The sequence below is a fragment of the Caloenas nicobarica genome, chromosome 14 (genome assembly GCF_036013445.1).
Source record: "Caloenas nicobarica isolate bCalNic1 chromosome 14, bCalNic1.hap1, whole genome shotgun sequence".
Lineage (NCBI taxonomy): Eukaryota > Metazoa > Chordata > Aves > Columbiformes > Columbidae > Caloenas > Caloenas nicobarica.
In genome coordinates this window covers 1,055,421-1,069,442 of record NC_088258.1, presented here as the reverse complement: position 1 = coordinate 1,069,442, position 14,022 = coordinate 1,055,421, and the positions used below count along the sequence as shown (strand labels likewise).

The window sequence follows — 14,022 nt, the reverse complement described above, 5'->3', positions numbered from 1 at the left end:
GTGTCACGCATCCTCGCAAGGCAGAAGCTCCCAAGGAACTCGGTGGGATCCAGGAGCTTTACAAGGCACAGAAGAGGCTCCGCCAAGGTGCTGCAAGTCCCCGGTCCCAGCCTGGCGCTGCCACCCCACCAGAACAGGGCTCTGTACCACCTTCAGGTCTTGTGCTGGAGGCTGATGGTGATGATGACGCTGGATGCACCCCCAGCTGTGGAAGGCGGGTGACGGGATGGTACCTGCCGCTGGAAATCTCCTTATTTATTGTCCAACCTCTTCGCACAGGCAGGAGCCCGGCAGCCCTGTGCTGCAGGACGGGGCGTAGCGGGACATGGGGCAGGGCTTGTCCCCCGACCAGTGCCCGGCAGGGGACGTCGCGGCATCCGCGGCACGTGGGACTCCATTCCCTCTGCTCTGTGTGCGCTCGCAGTGCCGGCGGTGTCCCCGGTGCCCAGAGCAGCCCCGTGCCCTCAGGGAACTCTTCAGGCCACAGGTTTGCTACGGGAAGGTTCCAGCTGCAGCTCGACACATCGACAAAGGGGTGAAGCCGGTGGTGGTTGTGAAACACGCGACTGAGGGATGGGGCGGCTGTTTCGGTCTGCGCTTTGCGTGCAGAGGAAGAACTTGTTCAACCACTTGTTGTCCGACCATCCACGCCAGGAGCCCCGGGCTGGTGCAGGCCATCCTTCGCCCCACCTTCTCCAGATTTTTGCAGTGGGGAGCTTATAAGTGTTGCTTTACAAGTGCAAGAGAGGCCAAGGGACCTGGCCAGCTGCAGAGGCAGGACGGGGACAAGGACCAGCAGACACCGAACGCAGCTATCCTGGTGACACCGGGGCTGGACCCAGAGCTGGGGCGGCCGCGAGGCCACGGCAAGTGCCGGCTCTGCCCCTCCTCGGAGGAACCGTCTCCTCGGCTCAGGAGGGTGAGAGAAATAACCCCGAACCTGCTCCGCGGCTGGAGCGCAGCACTGAGGTGCTGGCCCGGGAATCCCCAGTGACCAACACTGGCCACCCGAGCCAGCCCTGTCCCTGCCGCGGCCGCACCGGGGCTGCCACTCGCCTCCTGTACCGCTCGCAACGCGGGGCCAAACCTGGGCGAGGGGAGGAGGAGGAAACGAGGAGGAACTGCATTAATTTGGATACCCGACCAACCTCCTTGGGTGGACTTTATCCCGCCCCTTCTGCTGCGGGGCAGCAGCTTGGCACCGCGGGGTGCTCCGGAGGGCTCCAGACAGCCCTCGCAGGGCTCCCTCAGCGCTGCCACGTCGCCTCATCAGGCATTTTGGGACAAGAAAACGAGTTTTTATTCCTGTGGGAAGCACATGGGTATCTCACCCGCATGAAATGCCCCTGCGGGCTGGTGTGCAGGAGAGAGCCCCGGCTCCTCGGTGCTGGTCCCACGCGGCCGCACCGTCTGCCCGCGGTACCCGCTGCTCATCCCCGCTGCCCCGTACATCTGTCCCTCTGTTCGATGACAGCGCCGGCACCCGTTCCTGGTGGAGCCGCGCTCAGGAGGAGCCCCAGGCACTCCCGGCACCCAGGCTCCAGCTTTCACCGTGGCCAAGGAGGAAAACGCCACCGTCACTGGAGCAGCTCATGTGTCTTCGCATCGCGACGGCTCCTCATGGGCACGTTTCTGGCGGCAGCTTCTCACCAAGGCCAGTCCCACGGTGCTGCCGCACTGGGACCCACGGGCTGTCATCCCCGGCTGTGCCACGTCCCGGTCCTTTCCTCTGGCTGTTTCAGCTATTTACACATCCTCTCTTGTGTGCCAATTTCCCCACCAGTTAGACAATTATCCACCGCAAAGGAAATCCGACCAGCTCACAGCATCTTCCCACCATGGAATGGGACTCACAGACAAAGGCAAATGCCAGAGCCAAGAGCCTTCTCCGCAGCTCCGGCATGAGCAGCACCAAAGCCAGAGCCACAGAGCCGATAACCCCTGAACAGTTCAATAAGCACCTTCACAGTGCTGCCACGTGGTCTCCTAACCATGTCACCCATTTTTTAACAGATATATGCATCAAGACAAAGCAGCGCTCAGCCTGCGTAAGAAACCATGGAGCCCACCGGCACCGCCCCGTCCTCTGTGACCCCCCCGTGGGACGTGTTTCCCCAGAAGACGCTGGAGTCCATCGACATCGCTGTCCTCGTGCTCTACTTCGTGTTTGTCCTTGCAGTTGGGCTGTGGGTAAGCAGATATCATTAAAAGCTTTTGTATACGCACTGTTATACTGAAAAATACGGCTGTTCAGGCCTCAAATTATTTTACTTTGGCTTGAATCCAGCTGTACTTCACCGGATTCAACCGAACAAGCGGAAAGATTGAGTTTACAGGTTCTTTTCCTCACTTCAGCCTGGGGAAGCGTCCTCACCGCTCCAGAGGAGAGCTGTTCAGCTCTAGTGTTTGCCACGGTTTTGAGAACCCTTGTAAGGAAGAGGTCATCTGAGTACAAAGTATTGCTAATAATAATGTTTTGTTCATCCAGGAAGGAATTGTTGTCTATAAATCACCTGTGCTTGTCTGCAGTGGTCTCGACAGCAGATTCCGTAAATTTAAAATACTGTTTATACATAATTAAGGCAGAAGGACATCCTTTTGGCATGGCGTTTGTAATAACGAAAGCACAATTGGCTGTCATAAGGCAGAGATGAATAGTTGCTCCCTGCACATGTGGTGCATAACTCTTGTGGTGTTGCATGAAACTACCTGAAATCTCTGCAGAACAGGAGTCAATGTGTAATACATGCAACACTGAGCATTTCTCCTGGCTGTGCCTAATAACCAGGGATGTGCGCAGTTCTTGTCCAAAATTGCTCATCTTCCTCACAGATCTGGAGTGACTTAGTTTGCTTATCACAGACAACATGTAATCAGGATGCTGAGATGATAGAAAGCTTTGCACGTGGCTTACAGCCCTGGCCTGTCCCCTCCCTCGCCTGCTGCTCTCTCGTCCCCCAGCATTTCCCAGCAGCAGCCGCAGGTCCGTCAGGAGACCCTCTGCTCTCACCTGGCGAGAGCACAGAGTCTCCCGCTGGGGACGTCACTGGGTGATGCTCTGAGCAGCAGCTGGTGTGGTTGCTGACATCCCCGTTCTGCTTTTCTGCTTTCCCAGTCCATGTGGAAGACGCAGCGCAGCACCGTCAAAGGCTACTTTCTAGCCGGAGGACAGATGGTTTGGTGGCCTGTAAGTACCTTTATCGTTACACTCCTTGTGCCCCTGGGCTACAGCAAGACTGAAAAGCACTTTTGTCCGAACAGAACTTATTTCTCCAAGCAGAAAGAAAGAAAAGAAATTACTCCCATGGTTTGCAAAGACCCAGTTATAATACTGGCGGGTTTCTTTCCCATATTTGAGACTGGGGCAGCGGAGCTGCCGCTGGGCACTGGCCACAGCCCTGCACCCCCGCGAGAGCCGGCCCTGCAGAGCCCGGTGGTTCTGCGTGCCTTGATCGGGAGACTTCCAGAATTAACTGCGTGGTCCCCGTCGCTACGTGGGGTGTTTCGTTTGGGCTGGGCTAGTGAGTCAGTACAGACTAACGTAAGAACCTGATGAACTGACATTTCTACCGATTATCTCCACTTTCTGCCCTGCATCTCTGCGAGAAACCAGACGCTGTTAGAAGCAGGATGGTCCTAAACATGCCCACAAATGAGCTATAGGTAGTGAACGATAAAACAAGCCGGAGAGAGGTGCCAGAACCACTGAACACGTAGGAAAAAGAGTGTCAGAGGGTGACAAGGGTTTCATGTTCTCCATAGTAAAGAGTGGGCTGACAGCATCCCTGTGTAACCCCCGCAGAGGGAACCCACTGCGGGGTGTGCACCGGAGCCCCAGACTGCCCATCGCCAGGCTGAGAACACCCCCTGCCCCACGGCCAGGTCCCATTTCTTGTCTTTCCGCAGGTGGGCGCATCCCTGTTTGCCAGCAACGTTGGCAGCGGCCACTTCATCGGCCTGGCCGGCTCGGGAGCCGCCTCAGGAATCGCTGCAACAGCCTACGAGTGGAACGTGAGTTGGCACGGTGGCTCACGCCATACGGGGAAACTCCAACGCCAACAAACGTATATTATACCAACACGAGGGGACCAGCGTGGCAGCCCCAAGTACTCAGGCTCCTGAGCTGGAAGTCACCCCCGGCTGCTGGGGACCTCTGAGGGATAACCCTGTCCCCACCACCCCACCCCAGCATCGCTCACCTGCCTTTCCATTTGCTTTGCAGGGGATGTTTTCTGTCCTGGTGCTGGCCTGGCTCTTCCTTCCCATTTACATAGCAGCAGGAGTAAGTAGACGGGATGTTGTGTCCATCGGTGATTTGCTGGTATTGAAACCACCTGTTTGGCTCCTGGGCTTAACCATCTCCTGCTGCACCTGGGTTTCTCCTCCATGGCGCACCCAGCTGCTCCGGTGGCCTGTGCTAAAGGGGACGAGAGCTGCTGGGGACAGCACCGGGGGCTCAGGTGTGGGGTCAGACCGTTCCACCACCCAGCAATGGAGCAGAGCTGCTCTGTGTCCCGAGGAGGTGGACAGAGGCTCTCACAGCGCAGTTTACAGTGAGCCAAGCATTACAGCTAAGTCAGTGCTTGCTAAGCTGTTGTGCTGGCCTAAGTAGGCAGCTGAGAACCAAATACAAGCACAGCACAACCGGCAGAGCTGTTCTGGTCTCTTACCGGTGCAAACCACAGCGGCTCGGCGGGCACTGGGGGGGCCGTGTCCCACCGGCTCTGACACGTCTCTTGTGTAGGTCACCACCATGCCCGAGTACCTGCGGAAACGTTTTGGAGGCAAAAGAATTCAGATGTTCCTGGCAATCCTCTACTTGTTCATCTATATCTTCACCAAAATATCAGTAAGTAGAAAAAACCGTGGAAACAGACTGAACTAAATTCACTGTGGAAACACGTGCTGATCGGTGAGGCTGAGAAGTGCAACTGCTGGCCCTTCCCTGCGTTAGCAGAAAAGGGCGTATTATCACAATATCTCAGGAAGCTGGGCTATAGTTGTTTGAGAACCCACGCAAAAAGGATAACTTTTTGGTTTTTAACGTGAAGGATCTGAACGCTTGCTACAGTAGGAGGGAAAGCTCAGTGTCAATGTCCTGAGCAATAGTTCACTGAAAAGCTGAGCTGAGTGTGGATGCCTTTGTTATGTTTGGTAGACCTGGCAGTTCACCCAGTTTCCTCCCTTTGCACATTTGTCACCTGTGCAGACACTAAACGCTGTTCTGCACAGGATGAACAAGAACATAGGAGCTGGTATGTGGTTAGGTGCAAAGAGCTTCATGATTTACGGCACCTGTTTGATGTAGTGCCTTCAATAAATAACTGAATCAACCCTTGTGCAACACGGCACCGGCTGTTTATTAACCGTGCAGCAGTGCAGGGATCTGTGAAATCAGACAAGTCCTGCCGGTGTTTTTCCTGTACGTACGGGGCCGGGTGGGACACGGCGTCTGACGCCCGCCCGCCCGTGTCCCGTCTGAACGGGTGCGAATCACGGGGCTGGGGTGGCACCGAGGAGCAAGGCTCGGGCTCTGCTCTGGGGAAAAAACAACCATTTGATGGAAACCTCTGATAATAGGAGTCCTGTACCCGAGATGCTTTTATATCTGTCCGTCATTCTGCGGTCTGCACTTTGCCTATCCTGAAGCTCTCCTAAAACGCGGTGTTTTCCCGTAGCCGCAGAGCTCATCAGTCAGGGCTGGCTCCCAGCCCCGAGGACAGGTCTCCCTGTGATCTCGCTGTCATTGTGTCACCAGGAGGAATTCACACCATGGCAAACGGGTGCCGGGGCTGGCTGGGGGCTTGCACCGCGGGTGCTCTGGTCCCGGCTCTCCCCACCAGCTCCCGGATGCTCCAGGGAAGGGATAAGCTCAGCCCCCCCAAATGCCTTTTTCACCAAGCTCTGTGCATGCTCCACTGCTCTGGGGACAGCTCCATCGTCACCCTCCCTGTCCCTCCATGGACCACTCGTGACAAACTGCCTGAATGCTGCACCGAGCCCGGTGCCATTGCAGAGGGGGCAGGAGCTGGGGCTGCGGAGGGATGTGCCAGGTGGAGAAAACGCTGTGGGGAGTCTCAACAGTTCCAAACCAGATGGGTCTGTCCCACCGAAGGACACGGCTTGGGCAGCGCAGTGTTCACGCTCATCATCACACCATCGTTGCAACTGTGATAACGATCGTTTTTCTCTAGGTCGATATGTATGCTGGGGCCCTCTTCATCCAGCAAGCCTTGCACTGGGACCTCTACATCGCCGTGGCGGGGCTGCTGGCCGTCACGGCCGTCTACACCGTGGCGGGTACGTGGCCGAGGCTCAGATCCCACCACAGCCCCTGCCAGGGAGCTGTGACACGAGTCCTGCGCTCCCCACACCATGGCTTTGCCATGAGTGGATAACGTGGATCATGGGGTGGGGGGAAAGCAATTAACAGCTTGCCTATTAAGAAGAAATTCCCAGGTAAGAGTAAATGAATCCCCCTCATAAGGCCATTCCAGATACGAGCGCGTGTCGGTTCTGCTTTAAGGAGAAGCTGCGCTCCACGCGTTTGCACAAGACGTTTTTCCTCCGGGTTTTTTGGAGGTATGAGTGATTTACACAACACTGAGCCGTGCAATGCGGAAACCATTGTCAGTCTTGGTGCCCTTGCAAGGCTCAGGAGCGGCCAAATGGAAGAAAGCCATGCATGGCGTAAGCAGCAAATCCCAAACAAATAAAGGTTCCTTCTTTCCCAGTGCTCACCCCAGTGATGTTGCTCATAAAGATTCCGCCCCCCCCTTTTTTTTTTTCTTTTTATTCAGCTCAGCCTTTGTTTTGGAGCTTTTCCATGTGTTTCCCGTAGAAGTACTAACACTGGATTTTGGCTTTTTAGTGACAAAATGGTGACTCATTATGATTCAAAACATGAAGAATTTCAGGCAAAGTGTCAGGCACAGGAACTGGCCAAATTGCCCCCAGCACGGCCAGAAGCCGCCGGGCACGGGGCTCGGCTGTCGCTGCTCGTCCCAAACCGCTGCAAAGCGCGAGACGCTCCGATAGAACAAACCCCGTTCCCTCATCTGCCGCTTCTGTGCTCTCGCAGGTGGCCTGGCCGCCGTCATCTACACCGACGCACTGCAAACCTTCATCATGCTCATCGGGGCCCTGACCCTCATGGTCTTCAGTGAGTGTTTCCCTGGGGTTTTGTTACTAAAACTATGACAAAAGCTTTACCAAGAACTACAAACGAGCTGGGTCATCACAGCTGATCATTCAGTTGTTGTTCTGGGAACTGCTTTCTACATGCTCGTATGAATAATTTACAGTAGTTCTTTATGTGGTGAGAATACATGAGTACCCCCTGAAAAATCTCTAAAGAAGAAGAAAAAGAAAAAAATAAAATCTCTAAAGAAACAGGTTCTGAAGCAGTATTATAGGTGAAGAAGCACGTTCCCTAGCCAGCAGTTTTAGTGTTATGCTATCCCCAATGTTAGAGTCAATAGCTTCCAATTCTAAAGAACGCTGGTGAAGCATCACCCATAGCAAACTACAGAGGCTGGAAATCAGAGTACGGACCCGGGAAGATGTGATATCTGCTTCTCATGACCTATTTTAGGCTTTATTGAAGTTGGTGGTCTTGAAGGTTTGCAGACAAAATACTTTGATGCCATTCCCAGCACCCGCAAGGAAAACAGCAGCTGCGGCTTGCCGAGAGAAGACGCTTTTCACATTTTCCGAGACCCTGTTAACTCCGACCTGCCCTGGCCAGGAGTTTTGCTGGGAATGACCATCCCGTCCCTGTGGTACTGGTGTACGGATCAGGTGGGTTGCTCCTCATTTCTTCGTTCGGTTTCAATAAAAAGTTACTGGTGGTTTGGATGTGATTACAAACCCAGGGTTTGCAACCTAGCCTGGACTGGTTTACTATTTCTGATGGGAATTTGGTAAAATCTGGTGGTTGCAGTCCTAAAGATGCACAACTAAATTTTGGGAATCATTTCAAGGTATAAAGGGGTAAGAATGTGTTTGTCAGTTAAGCCCAGTCTATGAAGATTTTTTTTTAAAACTTAAGCCTTTCGCTTCTCGTGAACCACCTGTGAATCCACTCTTTCAACTTTCCAGGGGTCTGACTCCCATCCCTCCTAGTGGCAACACCGGAGCCAGCAAGACGGGAGCCCTAAGTCACCTCCTGATGCTCTTGTACCGCTCTTTTGTCTAATTCTGCTGGTTTCAGCCCCTGTCCTGCTTTGACAGGGGGACTGCTGACCAGGCCAGGCCCAGCCAGCGGCTCAGGGGAGCCCCCAGCAAAAGAAGAAGAAAAGAAAATTCTAAGCCTCGGTCTGATTAGTTAAGGAGCAGATGATGCAGCACGGCATCCTGCAGAGGCAAGGCTCAGACGTGATGACACAAGCAGTGCTTTTCAGATCTACTTTTCTGTAAGATACGCAGGATCCCAAGCAGGAATTATAAAGCTACAGCCAAGCTCTGAGTTGACCCTTCCGAGATTCCGGTAGTTTAGAGGAGGATGAGGTGTACACACGAACACAAGCGGCACCACGTGCTCCTCAGCGAGCCGCGCTCTGCTGACAGCAGACCAAACACATTTCTTAATTTCTAGGTCATCGTTCAGAGGTCCCTCGCTGCTAAAAACCTCTCTCATGCTAAAGGGGGCTCCTTGATGACCTCCTACTTGAAAATTTTGCCCCTCTTTATGATGGTAATGCCGGGCATGATCAGCCGGATTCTCTTCCCAGGTAAGCGCTGAAGGAGAGATCTGTTCCCTTGATCCGTCACTACTGGTTGTGCCTCCTCCGTGGAGCTGAAACAGCCTTTACTGAATTAATTAAAAGGTTGCAAAGCACCAAATGCCCAGCGGATGAAACTAACTTGTTTAGATACATCGGTTCATTGTGACTATGCAGCACTGCCTCTCAATCCCCTTTGCTTATTTTAGATCTGGTGGCTTGTGCAGATGCAGAAATTTGCCGAAAAATCTGTGGCAACCCGTCTGGCTGTTCGGATATTGCTTATCCTAAGCTGGTGATAGAACTCCTGCCTGTAGGTAAGGAGCCCGGTGAGGCACCAGCCAAAAGGCGTCTGTGGAAGGAGTTCAGAGAGGAAAATACCCTGCAAATGTAATTGCAGTGGGGTTTACGTTGGCCTTGGTGAGACAGTGGCAAGGGACAGAACGCAACAGGAGAGATGGGTGACGATCCAGTGTCCAGAGGTCTGATTCAGTCAAACCTGGATGAGAGACAAAGCGCAGATGTTTAACAATGATAATCAACTGTTAACACCTCCCTATCACTGCCACTTTAAAATCGAGGCTAAAAACATTTTTTTTAAAGTCTGTTCTAGTTTAAAGAAGAATTTGAGGACATCCTACAGTGGGGTTGCTGGGGATTCCTCAGAGCGGCTGCACTTCTTCTGTTCCCAGGACTCCGGGGCCTGATGATGTCCGTGATGATAGCAGCTCTCATGTCCTCCCTGACCTCCATCTTCAATAGCGCCAGCACCATTTTCACCATGGACCTCTGGAAACATTTCCGCCCTCGTTGCTCCGAGTGGGAGCTCATGATCGTTGGCAGGTACGGAGAACTGGGACAGGTGCGTTATATCGGAGCCTGAGCATCGGAGACACATCTGGGCACAGCTCGTGGCCCCTGCCCTGCACAGATGTGGTATCTCCATGTTGCGCAGGTTTGGTGGAGGACAAGAGCAGGGCCTTATGGTTACGAGCGATCCAAGCAGGAGCTTTGCTAGCTGGGAAACTGGAAAGGAACAGTCTGAGCTGACAGCAACAGCCTCTTTTTCTTGCACAGGGTGTTTGTGCTGCTGCTGACGGTGGTCTCCATCCTCTGGATCCCGCTGGTGCAGGCTGGCCAGGGCGGGCAGCTCTTCATCTACATCCAGTCCATCAGCTCCTACCTGCAGCCCCCCGTGGCAATGGTGTTCATCCTGGGCTGCTTCTGGAAAAGAGCGAACGAGAAGGTAATGACGCCGCTGCGCTCAGCACGGTCCCCTCGTCGTCCTCCTGAGGGTCCTGCAGTTCCAACCCCCGCGCCGGGCTGCAGCTCCGGCCGTCTTACAAAGGCTCGGCTGGCGGTTCAGCAGCAGCGAGGTGGCTGTGCTGCTCCGTTCCAGAGTGACCTTCGCAAAGCCTGACGCCTGTTAGGGGCTGATTAGCCACCGTCTTATTACATGGACTTGTATTATCAGCATCAGGGTGACTATAGAAGGCACAGTGAGCCCAGGGAGAGAAGGAGACAAACCAAATAGCACCAGGGGGTGCAAAACCTCCGGTTTCTCCACAAAGACTGGGTAAAGGGTAAAGTCCTCCCAAAACAGGCTTCGGTCAGGCGGAGAGCAGCTGTCAGCCCCCCAGGGCTAAGGCAACCCCTAGGACACAAACATCACTCTTGAAAGTATTCTGGCACAAGATGTTATATGATGTTATCCTTCCCCTCCATACCCAAATTAACGACACGCTTGACCCCACGAGGAGAGGTCCCAGGTGCTGTGGCAGCACCGCAGAGCTGAGAGCGAGAGCAGAAAAGGGAGGAAGGGGTGATGGTTTTAAACTAAAGGAGGGGAGATTCAGACATGAGGAAGAAATTATTGCCCCTGAGGGTGGTGAGAGCCTGGCCCAGGTTCCCAGAGAGGTGGTGGCTGAACCATCCCTGGAGACATCCCAGGCCAGGCTGGACGGGGCTCTGAGCAACCTGAGCTGGTGCAGATGTCCCTGCTCATGGCAGGGGGGGCACTGGGGGACCTGGGACGGTCCCTTCAACCCAAACCATCCCACAATTCTATGATGCTGGGTGGACACGCGATTCTTGCTCCCCTAACCCTCCCCATCTGTTTGCAGGGCGCATTCTGGGGACTGGTGACCGGGCTGCTGCTGGGCGTCATCCGCCTGGTGCTGGATTTCATCTACCCCGAGCCGCGGTGCGGCGAGACCGACCTGCGCCCGGCCGTGGTCAAGTACATGCACTATCTCTACTTCTCCATGGTCCTGGCCGCCGTCTCCACGCTCACCGTGCTGCTCGTCAGCCTGCTCACAGAACCCCCCTCGGCAGAAATGGTGCGTCACCCCTTCGGGTTGCTTTTTGTTGTTTGTCATGGTTTCTGGGATGCCCCACGCTACAGCCATGGGAATAATGTGGGGATAAATAAGTTGGAAATGGAAGTTCCCATTCATTCTCTATTTACGATCACACTTGCAATAACCTGCAACTGCAACCCCTCCTCTGCTCCAGCTCCCTGCTGCCATTTAAGATTTTGGTCCCATAAATCCAGACTCCCGCCCTGGAAACTGGTCAACAGTAGATGCTACAAAGAGCTGTTCTTAAGTTCAAACATGTTTGTTTAATTCATGAGAAACTAGCTTTTTTTCCCCTCTATTTTCCAAGAAATTCCAGCTTCTGGGTCATCTTTATCAACTCTCTTACTAATTTAGTAAGGAACCATTCTTACTCGCAGAAAAGAGAAACCAAGGGCAGAGAGCACACTTCCTCTGGAACAGGTTTGTGCCAGTTTGACTATTTTCAGTAGAGAAACTGAGGCTACAGAAAAACACTAATAGCAGAAAGGAGGGGCCAGGGGACCTCCAGGACTCACACAGCCAGCGCGTCCTCTCGCTTCACAACAGGACTAACGTGATGTATTTCTGAAACGCCCGGAGGGAGAGCGCCCGGGGAGGCGCGGGATCCGCCGCAGGGCTCCCCTGCCCTCCCAGGAGCAGTCCTTCCTCATCTCCAACCTGAATCTTTTCAGCTTCATGTTGTGCGCATCCCCTTCTCTCCACCCTATCGTTGACGCTGAGAACGTTCCTTTTTAGCGAGTCTTTTACATATTTGAAGAAAATTATCATACCTCCCACCCGCCTTCTCTTCTCTCAACAACCCCAGTTCTTTGAACGATTCCTCCCAGGCCACACTTTCCGCTCTGTTGCTTCCCTTGCTGACCCGCTCCCTGTCCGCATCCCGCGACGGTCCCGTGCAGAAATGTCACCTCGCCGGCGCCAGCCAGCGCAGCCGCGTCCTTCGGCGAGCGCAGCTGCCCCGACAGCCCCCGCGCTCCAGCCAAAACCGCCCCCGTGCCGGCGCAGCCGCCGCCTCTGCCGCTGCCCGCCGAGCCCTCGGCCCTTCCAGCCCCTCTCAGTGTTCTCTCCGCAGGCTGCTCCACGCTCAGGTAGTCCTTTGAACAACCGTGCAAGCAGTTTCCTTTAACAGCGCTCTTCATGCCATCAGATAAGTCGGCTGACCTGGTTCACACGCGGGGACCTGCCAGCCAAGCCAGACGCGGCAGCCAGCCCTGCCCCTGCCGCTGCCAAAGGAGCGCGTGAAGCCGAGCGTCCCGCTCTCCAGATTGATATAAGCATTGCCTCTGAAAGTAGTTCAAATGATAACAAATGTAAGTGCTCCGACATCGTATTCAGTAACACCTACTCCTAACAACCCTAGGCACTGTGTAAAGCCTTTGAAGACGAGAAATGTTAAAGCTGCTTCCTCCAGATTGCTGTAACTTCAGGGCATGCTGAAAGGTTTTTGCCTGACAGTGTTACCTAAGCAGAAGTTTAGTTTCTTTTCCATCTCTTGATGGCATTTCATATGCCTGACATGAAGACGGAGCGGGCTGGGATACAGAAAGCCGTGCCCGTCATCTGCACTAGAGCGCGGTGCTGCCTGCACCCACTGCAAGAACTGGCTGAGAACGGGGAGGGTGGAGGAAAACACGATTATTTTCATGAAATTCCACTTCTGTTTTTCAGTGATGTTTTCTGATCGACTCTAGCATCAGGGAGAACCCAGAGCCCTGGGCGGAGTTCTTGACAGATCAGTGAAGGAGGATTTGCATTTTTTAAAACTTGTACTTGTTGGTATTAGGTACAAATACGCATAGCAACTCATTCTGCATTGCCAGCGATGATTATCATCACTTGTTTTTGCCAGGCTTGGGACACTGCCTATGTAACTTTGCAGCTTTCGCTGTGTACTCCTTTGATCTCTGAGAAGCTGCTGGGAAGCTCAGTAAGCGAATGTGTTACTGCGCAGCTCTCCCAGCCGCTGGGAAGTCTCTCGTTTGTTGTGCATGAGCCCCGTCTGCCCAGCGCTTAGCGGTGTGAGCCCTGACCCACAGCAGCGCTGCGAGAATTCCATTTGCACGTGTGGTGTGCACTCAGCCCACATGGACCAGAGCTTGCACTGATGGGCAGCGAGCAGCTGCAGCTGAGCTGTGAGCTTTGGTTTACTGCGGCTGTTTGTTAAACGTCAGGAACAGCAGAACCTGAGCTCAGAGCTCCGGGGAGGAATGAAATTGGTCCTACAGCCCCACAAGACACTCATTGAAGGGCTCCCTGCAGCTCAGCATAGCCAGTGTAGTCATTTCAAGAACGCTGGTGTGGTTTTGCATCAAACCCCTTTGTCCGGGGCCACACTGATACGTTCCCGGGCTGTGTTTTGCCGGCGAGATTTGTACCTCACTATGCGCTGTCTTTCCAGGTGCGACTAAAGCCAAAGGGAACTCGAAGCTGCTGACGGCCCTTCTGTGGCTCTGTGGGATGGAGCGCAAACGGGAGAACGCCGAGAACGCGGCATCGCCCAGAGCCGAGCCGCTGCCCGTGGCGTCCCTGGAGGAGAAACCGCTGGTGAAACACGTGCTGAACATCAACCTGCTGCTGTGCGTGTGCGCCGGGGTCTTCCTCTGGGCCTACTTCGCATAGCAGCCGGCTATTCGGCTCCAGACACCATCAACTAATTTTAATTGGTGTAAATAATAAGAATTAGCAGAGGGTTAATGTAATTCATAATGCTTTCTAAATTTTCTTTCTTTATTTAAGAAGGCCCTTCTCCCCGACCCTTTCCTTGTTTCTCATGGGGTTCTGGCTGTAAAAGGTGCTGAGTGCTCGACACGGGCAATGAGATGAGTTTAAGGAGCTAACGGAGGCAGAAGAAGTTCGTTTGCTTATTTTAAATATTTACGTATGCTCTCTGGGGTTAGAGCGCTGCCTGGCAGTCAGGAGGCCCGGGCTCTGTTCTGTCG

The 14,022-nt window shown here is 54.0% G+C and overlaps 1 protein-coding gene across 1 annotated transcript; it reads left to right on the top strand.

Annotated features, from left to right (window-relative positions):
• Positions 1–3,157: 3,157 nt before the first annotated feature.
• On the top strand, positions 3,158–13,848 carry SLC5A11 (solute carrier family 5 member 11). The gene is made up of 14 exons (XM_065645114.1): positions 3,158–3,187; positions 3,907–4,011; positions 4,223–4,282; positions 4,745–4,849; positions 6,195–6,300; positions 7,082–7,162; positions 7,595–7,800; positions 8,597–8,732; positions 8,933–9,040; positions 9,416–9,566; positions 9,801–9,969; positions 10,847–11,062; positions 12,231–12,393; positions 13,482–13,848. Exons 1-14 carry the CDS (start codon positions 3,173–3,175, stop codon positions 13,700–13,702), a joined length of 1,842 nt encoding a protein of 613 aa, XP_065501186.1. The 5' UTR covers positions 3,158–3,172; the 3' UTR covers positions 13,703–13,848.
• Positions 13,849–14,022: the final 174 nt, after the last annotated feature.

Coding starts and splice junctions, on each gene's coding strand:
- SLC5A11 (XM_065645114.1), top strand. Junction 7,163..7,594: donor CCTGACCCTCATGGTCTTCA/GTGAGTGTTTCC, acceptor GACCTATTTTAG/GCTTTATTGAAGTTGGTGGT. Junction 9,970..10,846: donor GGAAAAGAGCGAACGAGAAG/GTAATGACGCCG, acceptor ATCTGTTTGCAG/GGCGCATTCTGGGGACTGGT.